General features: G+C 36.0%; 1 protein-coding gene across 1 annotated transcript in view; it reads right to left on the bottom strand.

The window, feature by feature from the left end:
• Positions 1-19,316, bottom strand: part of LOC101898363 (mucin-5AC) — a 60,302-nt gene extending 40,986 nt beyond the window's left edge. The window contains exons 1-2 of the mRNA XM_011293570.3: positions 18,331-19,316; positions 5,807-7,863 (exon numbers count right to left, since the gene is read on the bottom strand). Coding sequence (XP_011291872.1) covers positions 5,807-7,863; positions 18,331-18,397 — 2,124 coding nt within the window. The 5' untranslated portion in view covers positions 18,398-19,316. The remainder of the gene's footprint in view (positions 1-5,806; positions 7,864-18,330) is intronic.
• Positions 19,317-19,658: the final 342 nt, after the last annotated feature.

Genomic DNA, 19,658 nt, shown 5'->3' with positions numbered 1-19,658 from the left:
TGCTTGGCCCAAGGACGAACACTATTAAAATTAGAGACAATCGGTAAAAACTTAGATATAGCTCCCATATATATTTTCGTCCGATTTGTTATTTTTTGTCCTTCGCAGCCGTAATATGTGCTCTGCAAAAACAATATTTGGGGATATATATCAAATACAGAAATATCTTTGCCAAATTTTATCGAGATCGGTTCAGATTTGGATATAGCTCCCATATATAACTTCGTCCGATGTACCTTTCATTGTGCATCAAACATCTAATATTTGCCCAAATATGATGCAATTTGGCACTCACGGCCGAAGCTATATCTGAACCGATCTTCACCAAATTTGGTGAAGATCGGTTCAGATATAGCTTCACCAAATTTGGTGAAGATCGGTTCAGATATAGCTATAGCTCCCATATATATTGTTCATCCGATTTGTTATATTTGTTACCCACAACCGTAATATGCACTCCGTAACAACTATATTCAAGGAAATATATCAAATACAGCTCAGAAATATCTTTACCAAATTATATCGAGATCGGTTCAGATTTGGATATATCTCATATATCGGCCCCGCCCAACTTTAAGACTTTCTTTACTGGTTTAAATTGTCTTACAAGTGAATGAAATGAACCAATGTTGAACAGAGCTTTAAGAGATGTTATTTCTAAAGAAGATTTTTTTTTTGATTTTTTTCCCTGTAGGAAATATTTTAAAGATGTTCTGTAGAGAAATATCTGCGAACTATTTTTAAAATATATTTTGCGTATAGGAAATTTTTTGTTAGGACATCCCTTAAAACAAAAAAAAAAATTTAATAAATATCTTATTTTTAGAAGACCCTTTAAACGGCTCTGTTTGGTACTCAGATAAACTTTGGAAAGTCTTGTCTTCATATAAAACATGTTGATCTTCTTCTCTCTATAGAAGGCCATAGAAGACGTTCTAAAGATTTTTTGAATATCTTCTCTCATCTCTACATAGGACCATAAGTCCATAAGTCTCCATAAGTGACTTTTAAATGGTATGTTCTTCACAGAAAATTATTTAAGGATATTTTTCCACGGATGACATTCTGAAGCCGCTTTCTCTGCAATTAAGGCTTTGTGAAGATATTATCTCCATAGAAAGTATTTAAAATGCATTGACCTCATAGAAGAACTGATCGTCCTTAAAACACATTTTAAAGGCTTTCTGAACAAAGAGGAACCCTTAAAGATATTCTTTTTACAATGGAAAAAATCATTTGGAGGTCTTCTCACCAAAATATGAGTTGAATGTCTTCTCTCTGGTTTCTCACCCTTTCATGATCTTCTACTTTTATCTCATTTTTAATGTATTCTCTTTATATTGTCATTTGTTTCTCTACATTTCCCCCCATTTAAAGATTCTCTCATTTCAAGGATTATAAAGTCTCCATAAAAATTGTACCAACAAAGAAGGCTTCTGTCAAAAAAAAAAAAAATATCTTCATTGAAGTTCCAATGAAATTAAAGGTAATTTTTATAGAAGACCTTTTAATAGCCTTTTTAACAAGGAAGGCCTATTCAAGTTGCTCTCGCTATGAAAGCCAAAGAAAGTTCTGAATTTCGTCCTTCCAAAAACAAACTTTTTTCGCACGCATAATTAGGGTCTTCTCCTTTTAAATGTTTTCTCTTTTTTAATTCCTCAAAAGACTTTTATCAGCACCGGTCAAAACCGTGTGTGTCAACAGGGAACATTTAAGAGAAAATTAGTATTCTATTTTTCTTTAATGAAGCCAATAATTAACAATAAGAAATAAATAATAATTTTCACTGATTTGCCAAGCCAAGAGAAATTGACTGGTGAGCGGGATTTTGTTCTTGAGCGGCGCTGCTTTTATACTCTCTTTCTATACTCTCCACATTTCTTATTTTAAAGGTCTATTCATTACATATAGTTATCGTCTCTTCTCCGTAGAATGCCGTTTTTAGATATCTTCTCCACTGAATGCCATCAAAACAGCTATGAGCACCTTCAAACGAAAAAGCATAAACAAAGCACGCGTATTATCTCTCGATTTTTATTAGCCATTGATTTGGCAGGGCGAGAGAGTCTCATACCACTACTAATGCATATATTGTGAGCATGGCTGTATCAAAGGATCTTCTATCTTTTCTCTCTATAGCAGCCTTGCTCAAAGTATATGCAATAGTAGTGTAGAGACTCAAACACACACACACACAGCTGCTTTTTAGAACACTTTGTGAAGGCATCTATCTTCGCTATAGAAGAAATTTCGAGGTTTTCTGTTTTTTTTCTTTCTTACATTTAAAAACATTCGGAAAAGTTTATCTCCATAGAAGACCTATTGAGAATCTCCTCGCACATTTAAAAACATTCGGAAAAGTTTATCTCCATAGAAGACCTATTGAGAATCTCCTCGCACTAAAATAGGGGTTTTCTTCTTCTTTTTAAGAAGTCCTTTTGATGGGCTATTTTCCATAGAAGTCCAGATTTAGGAATTTTTTTCATGGAAGAGCGTTTTAAAATATTTTCCTTGAAGAATACCTTCAAAAGGATTTTTCCTTCCCAATTAGTACGTTTTGCAGGTCTTCTAATTTTTTCCGCGTCTTTGAATATATTCCCTCTCCAGAAGTTCTGCTGCATATCTTTACTCCATATAAGGCTATAGATCTTCTCTTTCTTATAGGCAGAGAAACATATTTCCTCCAAAGAATATTTATGGAGTGTTGTTTCTCTGTAGGAGACTTATTTATTCAAGGTCATATCCATGGGAGACCTGTATGAGGTTATTTCTCCTTAAAATGATCTCTTATATCTTCTACCTTCCCCAGAAGACCTGCTGCAAATCTTCCCTCCATATAAGGCTAAAGATCTTGCCTTTATTCAAGAGCTGCTAGGTTGGACTTCGCTTTTTATCAGACATTTAAGCATTCTGCCGAGTAATATCTTTCCTCCAAAGAAATATATTTTTTAGACATTTTCCAGAAAATTACCTTTCAAGGCTGTGTTATCTCTTCCTTTTCTAGAACATCTATTTTCGCCGAAGTCTTTTTTTATTTTCTAGTGTTTTGAGGGCCTTTTCTTCTCACAAGACTTGTTGAAAATCTTCTCTAAAGTAATGAACCCTTGAGGACCTTCGCTTTTTGGATACCATTTAAATTATTTAGCTCCAAATGAAAATCGCCTTCAGCGAAATTTCGTTGAGGATCATTAACCCATAGAAAAGCACTTAGAAATCTTTTCTCAACAATTATTTCAGGTCATCTCTTTATAGAAGACTTTTCTCTGCTTAGGGGACTTTTTAATGAATCCTGCCTATTTTAAATAGCTCCACTCTACATAGGACCTTCGTAAAGGCATTCGCTCCATAGAATACATTTTACTTAAAGAGGGGACTTTTAAAGAGATTTTCAAAACAATTCTCCCATTTTAAAGCCTTCTTAGGATCTACTCTCCATAGAAGAAGTTTTAAGTGTTTCGGTCCATAGCATAACTTGCATGAATCTACTGTCTATGGCAAAGATTTCAATGATCATATATCCGTAAAAGAACTTTATATGTTTTCCTGTTTTTGCAATATTATTTAAAGGTCTTCCCTCATTTTCTAGCCTTTCAGAGGACTTCTTTTCACACAAGGCTTCTTAAAAATCTTCTCTATATTGAAGATATATTTAGGGCCTTCACTGTTTGAATACCACTTAAATGACTTCGCTCCAAATGAATATCTTTTTCTTGAAAGTCTTCTCTCCATTGAAGAATTGTTGAAGGTCATCTCTTTATAGAAAACATTTTAAGGTTGTTCTCTGCTCAGGAGACTATATAATAAAACCTTCCTATTTAAAAAAAAATCTCCGCTCGATAAAGGATTTTCCTAAATACGTTATCTCCAATAAAGATTTTATATTTAGAGGAGAACCTTTTAAAGAGATTTTCTCAACAATTTTCCCAATTTAAAACCTTCTTAGGATCTTGTCTTTATAGAAGAACTTTAAAGGGCTTTCGGTCCATAATATATTTTGTATGAATCTACCGTCCATGGCAAAGATTTCAATGATCTTATGTCCGTAAAATAACTTTAAACGTTTTCCCATTTGCAATATTATTTGAATGTCTTCCCTCAGTTTCTAGCCTTTTAGAGGTCTTCTTTTCACAAAAGGCTTTTTAAAAATCTTCTCTATATTGAAGAGCTATTACGAGCCTTCACTGTTTGAATACCACTTAGATGACTTCTCTCCAAATGAACATCTTCTTCTTGAAAGTCTTCTCTCCATAGAAGAATTGTTGAAGGTCATCTCTTTAAATAAAACATTTTAAGGCTGTTCTCTGCTTAGGAGAATATTTAATAAATCCTTCCTATTTAAAAAAAATCTTCGCTCGACAAAGGATTTTCCTAAATACATTATCTCCATTAAAGACTTTATATGTAGAGGGAAAAATCTTAAAAAGATTTTCTTTACAATTCTCCCAATTTAAAACCTTCTTAAGATTTTGTCTTCATAGAAGAAATTTTAAGGGCTTTCTGTCCATAACATATTTTGTATGAGTCTACTGTCTATGGCAGGGATTTCCATGATCATATGTCCAAAAAAAGACCTGTAAAAGCTTGTCTGTTTACTGAAGTTCTCTAGATGTATTATTTTCCAATAAAATAACTTTAGAAAATGATTTCCTTCTAAAAATTCCCATAAAATTTTCTTCTTTCTTTCGAAGGTCTTTCTTCACTAGGAGGGTATTTGAAGGTCTTCTGTCCATAGGAAACAAGTCTATGTACTTTCATCTAAAACCCATCTTTGGATCTTCTCTCCATAGAAACACTTTTAAGGGGTTTCGGTCCAATGAGTCTACTGTCCATGGCAAGGATTTAAATGGACCTATGTTCATAAGAGATCTGCAAACGCTTTCCTGTTAACAGAAGGCCTGTCGATGTATTTTTTTTTTTTTTCAATAAAAGAACTTTCCAAATGATTTCCATCTAAAAAATTCTCATAACATTTCTTTCTTTCATTCGAATGTCTTTCCTCACTAGGAGGGTATTTGAAGGCCTTCTGCTATAGGAAACAAGTTTTCATCTAAAAACCTTCTTAGGATCTTATCTCTATAGGAACACTTTTAAGGGTTTTCGGTCCAATGAGTCTACTGTCCATGGCAAGGATTTAAATGTACATAAGAGATCTGCAAACGCTTTTCTGTTCGCAGAAGTTCCGTATTTTGTATATAATTTTTTTTTTTTCAATAAAATAATTTTTCAAGCGATTTATTCCTAAAGAATTCCCATAAATTTGATTTCTTTCTTTTGAAGGTCTTTCCTTCCTAGGTGGCTATTTAGAGGCCTTCTCTCCAAATCTAACTATCTCTCCAAAAGACTATTTTCTTCTGAAAGGTATTTTCTCTAAGAAAAATTCTAAAGGTATACTGGAATGATGTTTCTTCAGATCTTCTCTCTTTAGTGGACCTTTCTAACGTACTTTGTCCACAGAAATCCTCTTGAATGGCCCAATCATTTTATGAAAACTTTCATTAGTTGAACTGTGACCCAATTTTTTCAAAAAGGGGGGGGGGTGGGGTAAATTTCCAAACATTCACTTAGATTGCATCGTGTTTCAAGTGAGACACAAGATACGTAAATTCGTTCAAAGATATCAAAGGAAATTTTACTGGACCCCATCTACCCCTCCTCTCTCCCCCACACACACACACACTCTATCTCTTACTCCAAGCATTTGTGGTCTTCTGATGCAATTCATTAAAAATACCTTTGGTGTGTACAGTTGTTGGGCTGATGGTATTGGTGTGGTTGATGATGATGTTGCTGTTGGTTTTGTACTTACATTGCAGGGTAAATAGGCATGAGTACCGGCTTGACTTGTCACTATTTGATAATCATCTATGGTTGGCGGTGGCTTCAGTGTGGTCGTTGCAGCTGGACGACGACGAGTTGGTTTCGGTGTCTTTGATGTGGGCGGTGGTGTTGGGGTAGGAATTGTTGATCTCGGTGTTGGCGTTGTTGTTGTTGTTGTCATATTATTGTTGGCAGAAGCACCAGAAGATTTTCCATTTGCTAATGTGGTTGTTATTGATGGAGAGGCAGCTGCTGATGCCGAGCCTGCTGCAGATCCCAGTGATGGCCTGGACGTTGTTGTTATTAATGTAGTTACTGTTCCTCGGCCATATGCCAATGACGAATGTGAGTTTGTTATGCCATTTGCTGAAGATGTTCGGGCATTAGATGCAGAGTTGTGCTCTTCGTCAGCCATATGCAAAGTACTTGCATAGGTTGAAGAATTATTGCTTTTAATGGAATGATGTTTACTTGCAGCCTCTTCACCCTGCACCAGCGGTGAAGTGCCCAGCACCCCTAACATGGAGGCAGGCTTATCGACAAGCCTTGCTGTGGCTGTTGAGGTTCCTGTTGAGGGCCTCATGACAGACGTGTACAATGGAGCTCGAATTAAACTGATGTACTGGCTCCGGCTGCTGATGGTGTCTGCAACCAAGGCTGCTGTATGGTCATGTAACGGCAAGGGTTCATGAAAAAGGCTTTGGTAGTAATTCGTTGTTGTTGTTGTTGCTGGTTGTGCCTGGGCTTGGTTAGTGTTGTGCTTAAAGGATGCTTTTGTTGTTGTTGTTGTTTTTGTTGTTTCTGGAGATGAATATGTTGCTTCTGTGGTAATCGTTTGTGTTGCAACCAGCACCATTTCTGTGGCATAACCATCATTTACCTCTAGCCGGTCATGGCCATGCGGAACTGAAGCATCATTCATAGCTCGAGTATTTACATTTGAATCCTGGATTCGGTTACCATTAACCATGCTCATTGTTGTTGCTTTTGCTGTTGTTGTTGTTGTGGCCGCCACATAACCATATGCCATTGTCCCATTTACCTTCATTAATTCAAGTTCCATGGACTGACTTTGGTGATCATCGTTTCCAACTCTCCCTAATGACGGTTGACCAGAATAGTTTTCCTCCTCCTCCTTCTTCGCCGTCTTCTTCTTCTGCTTCTTTGTCGATTTCTCCATTTGTTGTGCAATAATGACCAGTTCTGGCGTTGACACCGCCGACTTAGATAAATGTTCAGCTGAAGTGTACTTGTGGTCAGCTGCTGCTGTTGTCCTTCCGATATTTGCATGGCCATGCTGGTGTGGCAACAACAACATGTCTCCTTGGCCATCATTTTCATTAACTAACGTTTTTCGTCTTGATAATGTTACTTCTACTGCTGATGATGTCATGTTGCCAGTTAATGTTGCATTGTCTGTGGCCGGTCCAACAACATATTGTTGCTTTTTGGCAGGAGGAGGAGGAGGAGAGGAGTTCGGATGATCAGGACTATGATGATGGTGCAAGTTTTGTTCTTCTATTGTGCGGGCACTTTCAGTGTCTGCTTGAATGGAAGACAATGTTGTTGCTGTTGAGGTTTCTAAAGCTGCTCCTGTTGTCGTCGCCGCTGTTGTTGACAGCAATAACACTGATGCTGCTTGTGATGCTGGTGATTTTGATGCTTCGGATGTAGATGAAGATGTCGGGGCAATGGAGTGGGACGCCAGCACTGGTGATGATAAAAGTTCATCGGGCCGTTGTTGCCGTATAGTTAATGCAGCAGTTGACGTTGTCAGTCCTTTGGACTTTTTATTTTCTTCGTCCACTTCCACTTCTACTCTTTTTGATGCAATTGCTGTTGTTTGTGGTGGCGGTGGTGATGGTGGCCCTGGTGTCGTGGCCATTGATAATGACGACGACAATGACACTTTGTTGTTCGCCTGTTCGGTTTCCATAACATTTATGACATTGTTATTCAGTTGAAAGCTTAGCCTTAATCTTGTAGTTGTATTGTTGTTGTTGCTGTTGTTGCTGATGCTAGATTCGTTGGTATTCAATAATGTACCTGCCGGAAATGAAATTGTTAAAAGAATATCAGTTCATTATTGTAATAGAATGGAATTTAATTTATAGAGATGAGATGGGAGTTCAAATGTGCGAAGTATATCATACGACATTTGTTGTGAGACGACAATAGGTCTTTGTGAAGGGTTAATGGATAACGATATTTCGTTAAGTCGTCTATGTTATGACAGTATGAAAAGCGAACAATAGTTTTAGAACTTTTCATGTTCAATAGAATAGTACCTCCATGCGTATGAGTGTTGGTATCAAGTATACGCTCTCAGGCCGGGTCATACGGGTAAAGTTAGGATTATTATCATATGAGTTATTATTGAAATTTGCGATAATCGCTCAAAATCAGAAAGAAGGTATTCTCATAGAAGACCCTAGAAGACCTTTCTCCCAACGTAACATCTAGGAACCTTCTCATTAAAATTCAATAAAACTCCCCATTGCAGCCGAGGATTTCTTCTTAGAAAATTATCGATTTTTTCTTATAGATGATCAAGTATTCTTGGGACTTTTCATAACATTTTGGATTGAGACTTTTTATAAAAATTGAAAAAGGACGTATGTTTCTAAAAGACTACGATTTTTTTTTTAATAATATTTCCATATTTTCATATGTACCCCAAAAATCTTCTTCAGAAACCGAAAGAAGTATAAGAAATCGAATTTATATTAAAATAGCTCAAGATAGTATAATTATAGCAGACTGAGCTGTTTTACGATTAAAAGGCAAAGAGTTAATTCTCGCGGAAACGGCGATTTTTTTCGCTCAGAAGTTCCCTACAAAAGAGACTTATTTTAAAAAGCCGTGCCCAAAATTTAAAACAACTCACAAATCGCTTCATCTTCTTGTAGAGAATAATTATTTCTTTGAAGATCCAAATGTCTTCCCAAACGAAGTCAAGAGAAATATTTTTTGTAAGCCCCAAATATCTTCCCACATGAATCCAAAAAATTTTGTAAAAAACAAATATAAAAGTTCAAAATGCAGTCTCTTATAAATTCCATAATTTTACCTCAGAGCAGACCAAGATATTTTTTTTTTTTAAATGAAGGCTACAAAATATTTTTGTAAAATAAGGCGAACCAGATTTATGTTAAAGGTCAAACCAAGGAGTCTTCTTATAAAGGACTTCTAATTCTTCTTACAGAATGTCGATATATTATCTCAAAGGAATCCAGAAATATTATTTTATAAGCACCAGAAAATGTTCCGTAGGAATTCAGGAATTTTGGGGTGAGTCCCAAAGAAAGCCCTTGAAACATTTTCCGATATTCAATATGTCCTCTTTTAACAGCCCACGATATATATTTACAGACCAAGGTGTTTCTTATGGATGGTACCTTCCCAAAGGAAACCCAGAGATAATTTCTTGTATTACCCTGAAATTCTATCCAAAGAATGCATCCATTTTTTATTAGTTTTGGAAACTTAAGCTTATAAAAGGTAATTTTATATCAGCCAGAAAAGAACATGAAACATGTGGACACTAATTTTTCGTATCTACACCCTCACTCTCTAAATGAATATAAAAAATAATTATAGGTCCAATGTACAGGGTGAGATGAAGAAACTACAACCAACTATAGACTGCTCTCATTTCTAAGCCACTCGTCCGACAGCTGTTAAAATTATTCCATTTTTTCCAAAGCATTTTGGAGAGAATTTTCCAGAAAAAAAGCTATTCGTGATGGAATTCAAGCGTGATTGTGTGATTTCTTGATATTTGATTGGAAAACCACAAGTGGCTATCGTTAGAGCACTCTAGCATTTAAATGTGAATAAATCTTTTGTGTCTCGTACCATCGCTCGTTACTGTGATACTGGTAGCGTAGTCCGACGTCAAGGAAGTGGACGGGAGAAAACAGCAACATCAGCAGAAATGGTTCGAAAAGTAAATAAGCGACTTGATCGAAACCTACGTCGCCGAAAAATGGCTCGTGAGCTGAATATATCGCAATGCTCCTTTCGGCAAATATTGAAAAATGAGCTCGGGGTAAAACCATTGATATTCCAAAAAGTGTGAGAACTTACACCGCAACAGAAAGAAAACAGACTCAAAAGAGCTAAAGAGTAGCATCGCTTGGCCGCTTGGATCGTGTTTACTTGCCAAAGAGGTCAGCTGAAAATGTGCACCTTCGGTTGGCCACTAGAACTCAAGCGCCGGCCATGGTGATGGTGTGGACCGCCATAACAGCCGATGGTCGCTTTCCGCTCATATTAATCAACCGTGGCATCAGAATAAATGCCGAATGTTATCGCCAACATATTCTGGCGGATGTATTAAAGCCTTGGGCACGCAAACATTTTGGCCGCAGACCTTGGACATTCTATCGGGATTCAGCTCAATCGCATTCAGCACGCGCCACCCAAGAATGGTTACAAAATGAGCTTCGACGCTTCATTCCCAGTGTACAATTGCCACCAAAATCTCTGGATACCAATCAATTGGACTATTGTATTTGTAGTATTTTGAAAAGCAAGTTTGGCACTAAAAAATACCAAAATGTCGATTACCTCAAGCAAGCGCTTCGCCGGGAATGGGCCAAAATACCGCAGAGCAACATTCGGGCAGCATGCGACGGTTTCATTGGCCGAATCTAAGATTATTCTAAAATTTGATGTATATTGTTCCCTACATATATAGAAAGAAATAGATCTTCATTATTCTGCTTATAAGTCAAGATCCGCTGGAATTATTTTTACAATTCTCATTAATTCGGATTGGTCTCTTGCCAAAAAAGGATAAAATCTAAGAAAATCGCGTAAAAATATGTTAATGAAAAAGTGAATATTTTTTATTAGTTTTTTCCATTTTTTGTCATATTTCATATCAATTTTCAATTGTACATTTTTAAAGTTTTTCTACCCCCCGCAACAATATGTTTTAAGTATACTTTATATAGGTCGCAATTATCATGCGATCATCATGAAATTTTGCATTGGCGTAGGGTTAGGGTCAGAATAGAAATAGTTGAAATAAACCAAAAAAAAAAAAATCCTGATTTTGTAATCGCTTTTCCGGTCACAATTGAAAACCAATCGACACGAAATTTTGCATGACAAAAGAGTTAAGGACAGGGAATAAGGCTAGCATTTTGGATGACCTTTGGATTATATTTAGCTGTAAAATGTACAACGGGGTGCTTAAATACTGAGTAAGGGTGACATCTGGGCAGTGCTCTTTGAAATTATTTCGAAGGCAAAATCTTCCAAAATCGATTTGGACATAAGGCGGCTTGAAACATATTGCAGTGTTGTAGAGTATCACATGGTCGCACCTTTGTTTACTTCTTATATCCTACAACACTATGTGTTGGGGGTATTAAAAGTTTTATTGGGCCAAAAATTATGTAACACCACGAAATACTTGTTTCCCACATAGGAAAGTGTATATGGATCTTCCTATCCCGCCGAGCTGAGTCGATCTAGCTATGTATGTCCGTCCTTCCGTCCGTCTGTCTATGTTAATTTGTAATCACGCTACAGGTCGCAATTATGGCCCGATCCTTACGAAATTGAAAATTAGACGAGCAGGTCAATTCTGACCGTTACGTCGATGCCGATAATAAATATATCGGATGTATATAGCGAAAAATATACAATGTGTACATATACAAAGGAAGGGGATGTTAGCCATAATGCTTATATCTCAAGAATGGCTGGACCGATTTTGACTGTTGGCATAAAAGAATAAAATCTAAAAAAAATTTTTAAAAAAATTATGTTAATAAAAATGTAGTATTTTGCGATTTCTTTTTTATTTTTTACATATTTTTTAACGCATGCAATTTTTTCAATTTGACTTTTAATATTGAAGTGTATATTTTGTAATATTTTTTCACCTTATATAAAGATTGCAATTATCGTCCGATCCTCACGAAAATCTTCACGAGGGTAGGGTTAGGTTCAGAAGGGCTAGGCCTATTGTTTTTAAAGATGTCCGCAATATATTAAGGGATTTGAATGGACCGGATTTTGCAGCCGTTATAAAGGTCACAAATAGAAACCAAGGGACATGAAATCTAGCATGAAGTTAGAGATTAGGACAGCGAAAAAGTCTAGCATTTTGGATGATCATTGGATTATATTTAGCTGTAAAATGGACCACAACAACTAACAGCAGGACGGAGTGCGTAAATATTGGTCAAATGCCCCTGGTCAAAATGCTAAGGGTAATATCTTGGCAGTTCTCTATGGTATAATTTCAAAACGAAATCTTCCAAAATGGATTTAGACTAAGGGGGCTTCTAACATATGGTAGTGTTGTAGGGTATCACATAGTCGGCTCCGCACGACTATAGCCTTTGCTTACTTGTTTTTATCTTTTCCTGTATATGGGAGCTATAGCTACATCTGAACCTATTTTCTCCAAATTTAATGTACTTGCTTCTAGACTGAATTCGAACGGATGTGGCACAATTCACTCTTTTTGGACTGATATTAGCAATTTGGTGCAAAATAAAGCTTAAATTGGATAAAGGTATATATGGAAGCTATATCCAAATCTTAGCCGATCTTGATAAAATTAAACAAAGATATTTCCGTGCATATTACGAATGTGAGGACTTGAAGACCAAATCGGATAAAACACTTATATTGGAGCTAAAGGTATACCTGAACCGATTTTGTACTTACTTCTAGACGGAATTCGGTTGGATTTGACAAAATTTTGGTTATCTGGACTGATTAACTATTTGGCTATTTGGCGCGCAATTAATATGTGGGAACTATATCTAAATTAGGACCGATTCTCAACAATTTCAATACGATTTGTCCTTGGGCCAAACAAATATTGTTTGGAAAATCTCATCTCGAACGGATAATAAATGGGACTTGCATTTCGATCACAAAAATTCATGTACAGATGGATGGACGACGGGGTGACATGCATAAATCGACTAAGAAAGTGATTTTATAAAGATCCTCAAAAGCAACTATGGGCCTTCTTCCCCATGTTGAAAACAAATGCACAAACACATAATACCTTTACCACTACTTGGTGTAGGGTATAAAAACTGCAATGGAAACTTCTTACAAAAATTGGTTGAAGTATTTCTCTTATATGGTCGATTTAAGTTCGATATCCCTTTATAAAAAAATCTTGATATATAAATATCTATGGTGGCTGGTTTAAAGTCTCTAGAACTCAAAACTCAATGCCGCCCAAATCCAAGTTTTTCTTGTAACAATTTAGCATTACAACCTAATACCCAATTTATTGTGCTAAAAATTCTATCAAGTAAAATAATGTTATGATTCCTTTCCGTTTTGTGTATGTGTGAGTATGCGTGTGTTTTCAGCTTTCTTGTTTTTTGCTCATAAGGATGCCACTTTATAAGGATCAACTATTTTCTCGTTGTTGTTTTGTCGCATTAGGTGCTTCTTCTTCTTCTAGATGTTGTTGTAGTTATTTCGATGTCTGTGGGTCTTAGTTGGAAAACCAGCAATATACTAAAGCGGACTTCCATGGGAAATGTCGCAGTGAATTCTAACAGGAGCAACAACACGGAGAACTTTCTTTTTTAAAAACACCAACAACGCCATCAACAACAGCAGCAGAAATAATAACACAAGTAACAACATTAGCTACGGGAGAAAAGTACTCCCTCCCATCCTCTATGCCAGCGACGGCGGGGATTGGCTGCTGACTTAACTTAAAAATGTCTTAAGAGGAAAACTTTGCGTTTTCCTTTTTTTGTTCGAAAACAAGTTGTGCATTTATTTTATTGTCGTTACTATTTTACGATACTTTCATTACTTGCAATTTTCAGGATTCTCCAAGAGATGCCATTCGCTCTCTCCCACTCTCCAGCTCTCCCTCTCTCGTTACTCCTCACTTTCGCCCTTGTACTTAGCCGCTTGATTTTCATTCTCCTACTTCCTTCTTCGTCTTCTTCTTCTCCATTTTGTTTCTGTGCTAATAAGCTTTTGTTGTTTCTTTTGCAGCTTAAAAACGCAACACAAACACCAACAACAACTAACTAACAAAGTTTCGCCTGTTTGAGTGCACGAGCATTTTTATTGTCGTTGTTGCTGCTTCTGTTGTTGTTGTTGTGTCATTGGGATTTTTTACAACTGAAATGTGTTGTTCTGCTCCATGTCAAAAGTTGTTAAAAAAAAGTTTCCTTTTTTGATTTCATATTCGGTTTTGTAAACATTGAATGCTCAGTTAAGACCGAAAGCAACATGGCTTTTTGTATTCCCTAATGCCCCCGGAGATCGAAAGTTGCAAAACTTTACAACTGGGTGGATTAAGGAATGCATCATGATCAGTGTTTTAAGTAAAGACCTTTTGAGAGAACTTTTCATCGCCAAGCACATGGGGTCAATGTAATGAGATGTGTTGTTGTTCTTTTTTGGATATATTCTACAAGTTGCCGGGATAGGGGTGTTTAAGCTTAGATCCAACTAGGCTTAAATTTATTCAAAATACAAAAATTTTACTCAAAGGACTACAAATTTGGTTAAACTAGCACCAGGTATCTTGTTTAAGAGAGTAGGATTTCACCAATCCAAAAAAGTATCTCCAACGAAAACAAGACAAATTTGATGATACTGAAATATTCAGTAATATTTGATTGATATTGAAATATTCAGTAGACTAGGACTGATATTAGAGATTTAAATTATCTACTTCTGTATTGCCATCAGCCAGTCTTATAATACCGATCATTCAAAAACGAAATAACCATTTAACCAGACAACGTGAACCCTGCATAAAAGACATGCACCAGAAGCATGAGAAATGCCAGAATAGTCAATACTTCGAGTATAAAAGCGGGGGAAAATAGATGTCACCTTACCCTCAAATATCACGCTATAAACTGTTAAAATCTTCAAAATACCGATTATAGCCGTTATATTGGAGTCTATACGAACACGTGGACCTGTATAGCCAATTTTTTCACGATATTCATGTAGGAAACTTGAAAAAAATATCCTTTGAAAAATACCGCTTATCGGGAGGTACCGTTATATGGGGGCCATACGATATCGTGGGCATACATAGACAATTCTCTATTTACAGCCAGATATGAAAAAATCGTATGTAATAAAAAATTAAAAAAAAGATATTCACTTTTTTATTGGCATATTTGGCGCCAATTTCTTAGACTTCATCCTTTTCAGGCAAGAGCCCATTTCGAATTGCTGAGAATTGTCAAATCAGTCCAGCGGCTCTTAACTTATAAGCGGAATATGTAAGATATATATTTCTTTTATATATGTATTGGACCTAGATATCGGATATATAGGGAATATCCGATATCTTGGCTATCAGCATCAATGTTATGGTCAGAAGTGTAATGTATTTCTGACTTGGTCGGGTTAAAAAATATTCGCGTTTTGGTGGAAATTTTCATATTTTTTCACATTAAAGTTATAGTTTATTGTACCCACTAAATATTATCCGATGACCGTCCAATTTGGTAGGCTTCTACCCAGCCCTAAACTCTAATTCCATGCAAAATTCCGTCGATTGGTTTATAATATTTTGCGACCATTTCCAAAAACACACAACAAAACATAGTGTTGTAGGGTATAAATATCATAAAATTGAACATAAAATATTCACTTTTTTATTTGCATATTACTGTGCATTTTTAAAGATTCTATCCATTCCTGCCAAAAGGCCACACTGGATTGATGAGAATTGTTAAAAACAGTTCAGCCGTTTTTGAGTTATAAATGTAGTAACTAACATATTTTGTTATACATCCGATATCTTGGTCATCATAATAGTCATTAGTGACCTCTATGTGTATTTCGTATTTTTCAGGGTAAAAATATTTTGGTATTTATATGCTACTCCACGTAGTGGTAAGAGTATTATGCCTTTGTGCATTTGTTTGTATCATGGAGAAGGAAGCGAGATGGACCCATAGTTACCTTTAAGGATCTTCATAGAATCACTGTCCGTCTGTCCATGTATTTTTGTGAACAAAATGTAGGTCGCATTTATTATCCGACAGAGATGAAATTTTCCAAACAATATCGGTTCAAATTTAGATATAGCTCGCATATATATCTTCAACCAATTTCGGATTAATTGTGCACCAAATGGCCAATATCGGTCCAAATGTCTTGAATTTTGGAACATCCGACAGAATTCAGTCTAGAAACAAGTACATCAAATATGAAATTCCATTCAGATACAGCTATAGCTGCCATATATATGTTTCATCCGAATAGACACTAAAATCCCTCACATACGTAATATGAACTCCACAACAATAATCTTTGGTACCAGATATCAGATACAGACCAGAAATAAGTGTCTAAAATTTTGTCAAGATCTCTTTAATTTCGAGTTAATTGTGCACCAAATGGCCAATATCAGTCTAAATGACCTGAATTTTGGCACATCCGACGGAATTCAGCCCAGAAGCAAGTACTTAAAATTATGGTGAAAATCGGTTCAGATATAGCTATAGCTCCCATATATATTCTTCATCCGATTTGGTCCCACAAATGCGCAATATGCACTCCACAACAATGATATGTATATCTTTATCTGATATCAGGTTTATTGCACACCAAATGGCTAATATCAGTCAAAATTTACTGAATTTTGGCAGTTCCGATAGAATTCATCCTATAAATAAGTGCTTCAAATATAAAAAAAATCGGTTCTGAAAAGCTATAGCCCCAGCATTTATGTTTCATCTGATATGGGATTTTAAGTCCCTCACATTATTAACATGCACTCCACAACAATGATCTTTATGGTACTAAATATCGGATACAGCTTAGAAATTAGGGTTTAACATTTTGTCAAGATCAATTCAGATTTGGATATTGCTCCCATATATATGTTGATCAGATTTCAGGTTTATTGTGCTAATATCATCCCAAATGGACTGAATTTTGGCATTTTCGATGGAATTCAGCACAAAAGCAAGTACTTTAAATTTTGGTGAAAATCAGTTCAGATATAGCTATAGCTCCCATATATATTCTTCATCCGATGGTTCGTTTTTGTTCCTCATATTCGTAATAAGCATTCGACAAAAATCATATTTGGTACCAGATATCTTATAGAGCTAGGAAATTCCTTTGCCAAATTTTATCGAGATCGGTTCAGATTTGGATATAGCTCCAAAATATATCCTCAATCCGATTTCATGTTTATTGTTCAAATAATAGCTAAAATCAAGCCATGATATTTCGGGACGTACGTTCTTATTTGGTGTAACTCGGCCCCGATATATATTTTTTAATATAATCCTTCTTGAAGTTATATCATGCACTCTATAGCAATTTTATTTGGTATAAAATATAAAAATTCGAAAAATCGATTCAAAATTGGATATGCCTTCCATATATTAGTTACTTCTGAAACAAGAATATAACTGCTCTACAGCCTATGGGGTGGTATGATTTACTTCAAATAAATCATTTTGTAACGCGAGCTCTACTAAACATGCATAGTGGTGTAGGGTATCATACAGGGTTGCCCATATTCGACGGACCCATCTGGCAACGCCATAACTTTTGACAGAGATGTCACATCGCTTAATGACATACCGCGTTTGAAGCGTCATTCCAAGCAGATTTTTACCATGAACCAATACACGCCACGCGAGCGCTCTGAAATTTACATTAAACAGAAGAAGTTAATTGTGAAAACTCAACGTGCTTTTAAAACATTAAAAAATGTGAGAAGTGCGCCTTCTAAGAACACCATTAAGCGTTTATACGAACAATTTTCGACTGGTAAGGCTCTTTCTAATCCGAAGAGGCCATATAAACATTAAAAATGTGAGAAGTGCGCCTTCTAAGAACACCATTAAGCGTTTATACGAAAAATTTCCGACTGGTAAGGCTCTTTCTAATCCCAAGAGACCATATAAAAGTCGACCAAGGCGATCGGCCGAGAATATCGCTGCCGTACGAGCCAGTGTTGAGAGGTCCCCAAGAACATCCCAAAAACGGCGTTCTCAGCAGTTGGGCATGGCTCGGTCCACTTTACAACGGATTATTCGCATTTATTTGCATTTGTTCCCGTACAAAATTCAATTGACTCAAAGAATGTTGCCTGCGGACAAGCCTCGTCAATTGGAATAGGCCCAAAAAAAAAAAACATGGGTCCGTCGAATATGGGCAACCCTGTATAGTCGGCCCCGCCCTACATTTTTAGCTTTTCCTTACTTTTCGTTTTTTTTTTTATCGTCGCGATGATCGGACGGATGGACATACATCATCGACTTATATCGACGAGATAGGAAGATAGATATATAGAGGTGTGTGGAAGGCCATAAAAAATGCAGTTTTGTAGTTCGCAATGGAGAGAGTACTTTAAGATTATTCCAGCCAGACGGTTCAAAACCCTTTTTTGAGCTTTAAATAGCTTGAAATCTTGAATCTGTTTGAATAATAGATGTCTTGATTTTTAAATTTTATGGAGACAGATTTTAAAATTATAGAAAATCTGCAATTAATTTCTTAAGAACTCACCTGAAACATAAAATCCGTATAACAGAAGTATATTCCAAATGTACATAAATATTGCGACCACATCCATTTTGCGATGATATTGAAGTTTCTAATGGGGCGACTGGCTGCAAATGTAACGCAATGTTGCTGTTGTCAACGATGCTGAGAATGATGCTGCTGCCGCTGCTGACAAATGTTGCTAAGCCAGCAGAATTAATAAAAATTCCCGTGTTGTTGTGATGACTTCATACAAATGTCATTGATGTTGAGGATTATGATGATGATGATGTCGCTGACGCTGATGATGATAATTGTATTTAAGTTATTTGTTGTTAGCTTCGAGCATATTTGTTTGCAAATCTCTATATTTTTCACTTGCTTTTTTTTTTATTTTATTATCACGCTCTCAAAACAGGCGGGTATTTTTTTTTATTTACTTAACTTTAAATGGAGCTCGCGCACAAAAAAGCACCTATTTGTATGGTTTTTGTCATTTTGTTGTTGTTGTTGTTGTTGGAGACGACGAAGAAGAAAAAACTTTTGCATATTTCATTTATTATGACAACACTTGGCATGCGGTTATTTGCATATTTTTACTTGTTTGTTGTCGTTGTCGCTGTTGTTGGTATTATTGTTGCTGTTGCTGTATTTTTCCCACTTTATTCAGTGGTGTTTTTGCATGATTTTGAGATCACATGGTTTTTGTCGCATAGTTTCTGGAATTTCTTTAACATTTTCCACACTTTGTCAGTGGCAGATGGTATTTTTGTTCTTGTCACTGTTGTTGTTGTTTTTATGGTTTTGTGTGTTTTACACTCTGTGTTGTTTTAGGTTATGTTTTTATAGTTCCGGCTTGTCACCTTCTAAAAGTGTTACAGCAAAACAATTTGTCCGCCCAGACATTCGTGGAGACGCCATTTGATCATGTGTAGACGATTTCATTTTCGATTTTACCGTTACAGTGCCGTTACCTTATGCGAAAGACGGATTATTTTCGTTTCGTCTTTGAAATCCTAAAAAAATATATAGATTTGTTTTTGGAGAGGGGATATTTAAAATTTAACACCACAAACCACACAAATCATTAATATTCAGTCTGTGTTGTTGGTGTGATTTCGGTTCGGTTCGTTCGTTCGGGATTTTTTTTTTTTTTGCCATCCACCCGTTTTGTGTGTTTAGTCACAGGGATTTAGTTTTTGATTTGGTTGAAAACACATTTTAAGCCTATTGGGATTGTCTTAATATTACCATTTATTTTCGGTTTTATTCACTAAAGAATACATCATTTGTATTGGTAGTGCGGCAGGATAAACACATTTTGTGAGAGAGAGAGTGTGTGTGTTTGTTGA

Source organism: Musca domestica, unplaced genomic scaffold (assembly GCF_030504385.1).
Source record: "Musca domestica strain aabys unplaced genomic scaffold, Musca_domestica.polishedcontigs.V.1.1 59, whole genome shotgun sequence".
In the NCBI taxonomy this organism is placed as follows: Eukaryota; Metazoa; Arthropoda; class Insecta; order Diptera; family Muscidae; genus Musca; species Musca domestica.
This window is presented reverse-complemented; position numbering and strand designations above follow the sequence as displayed.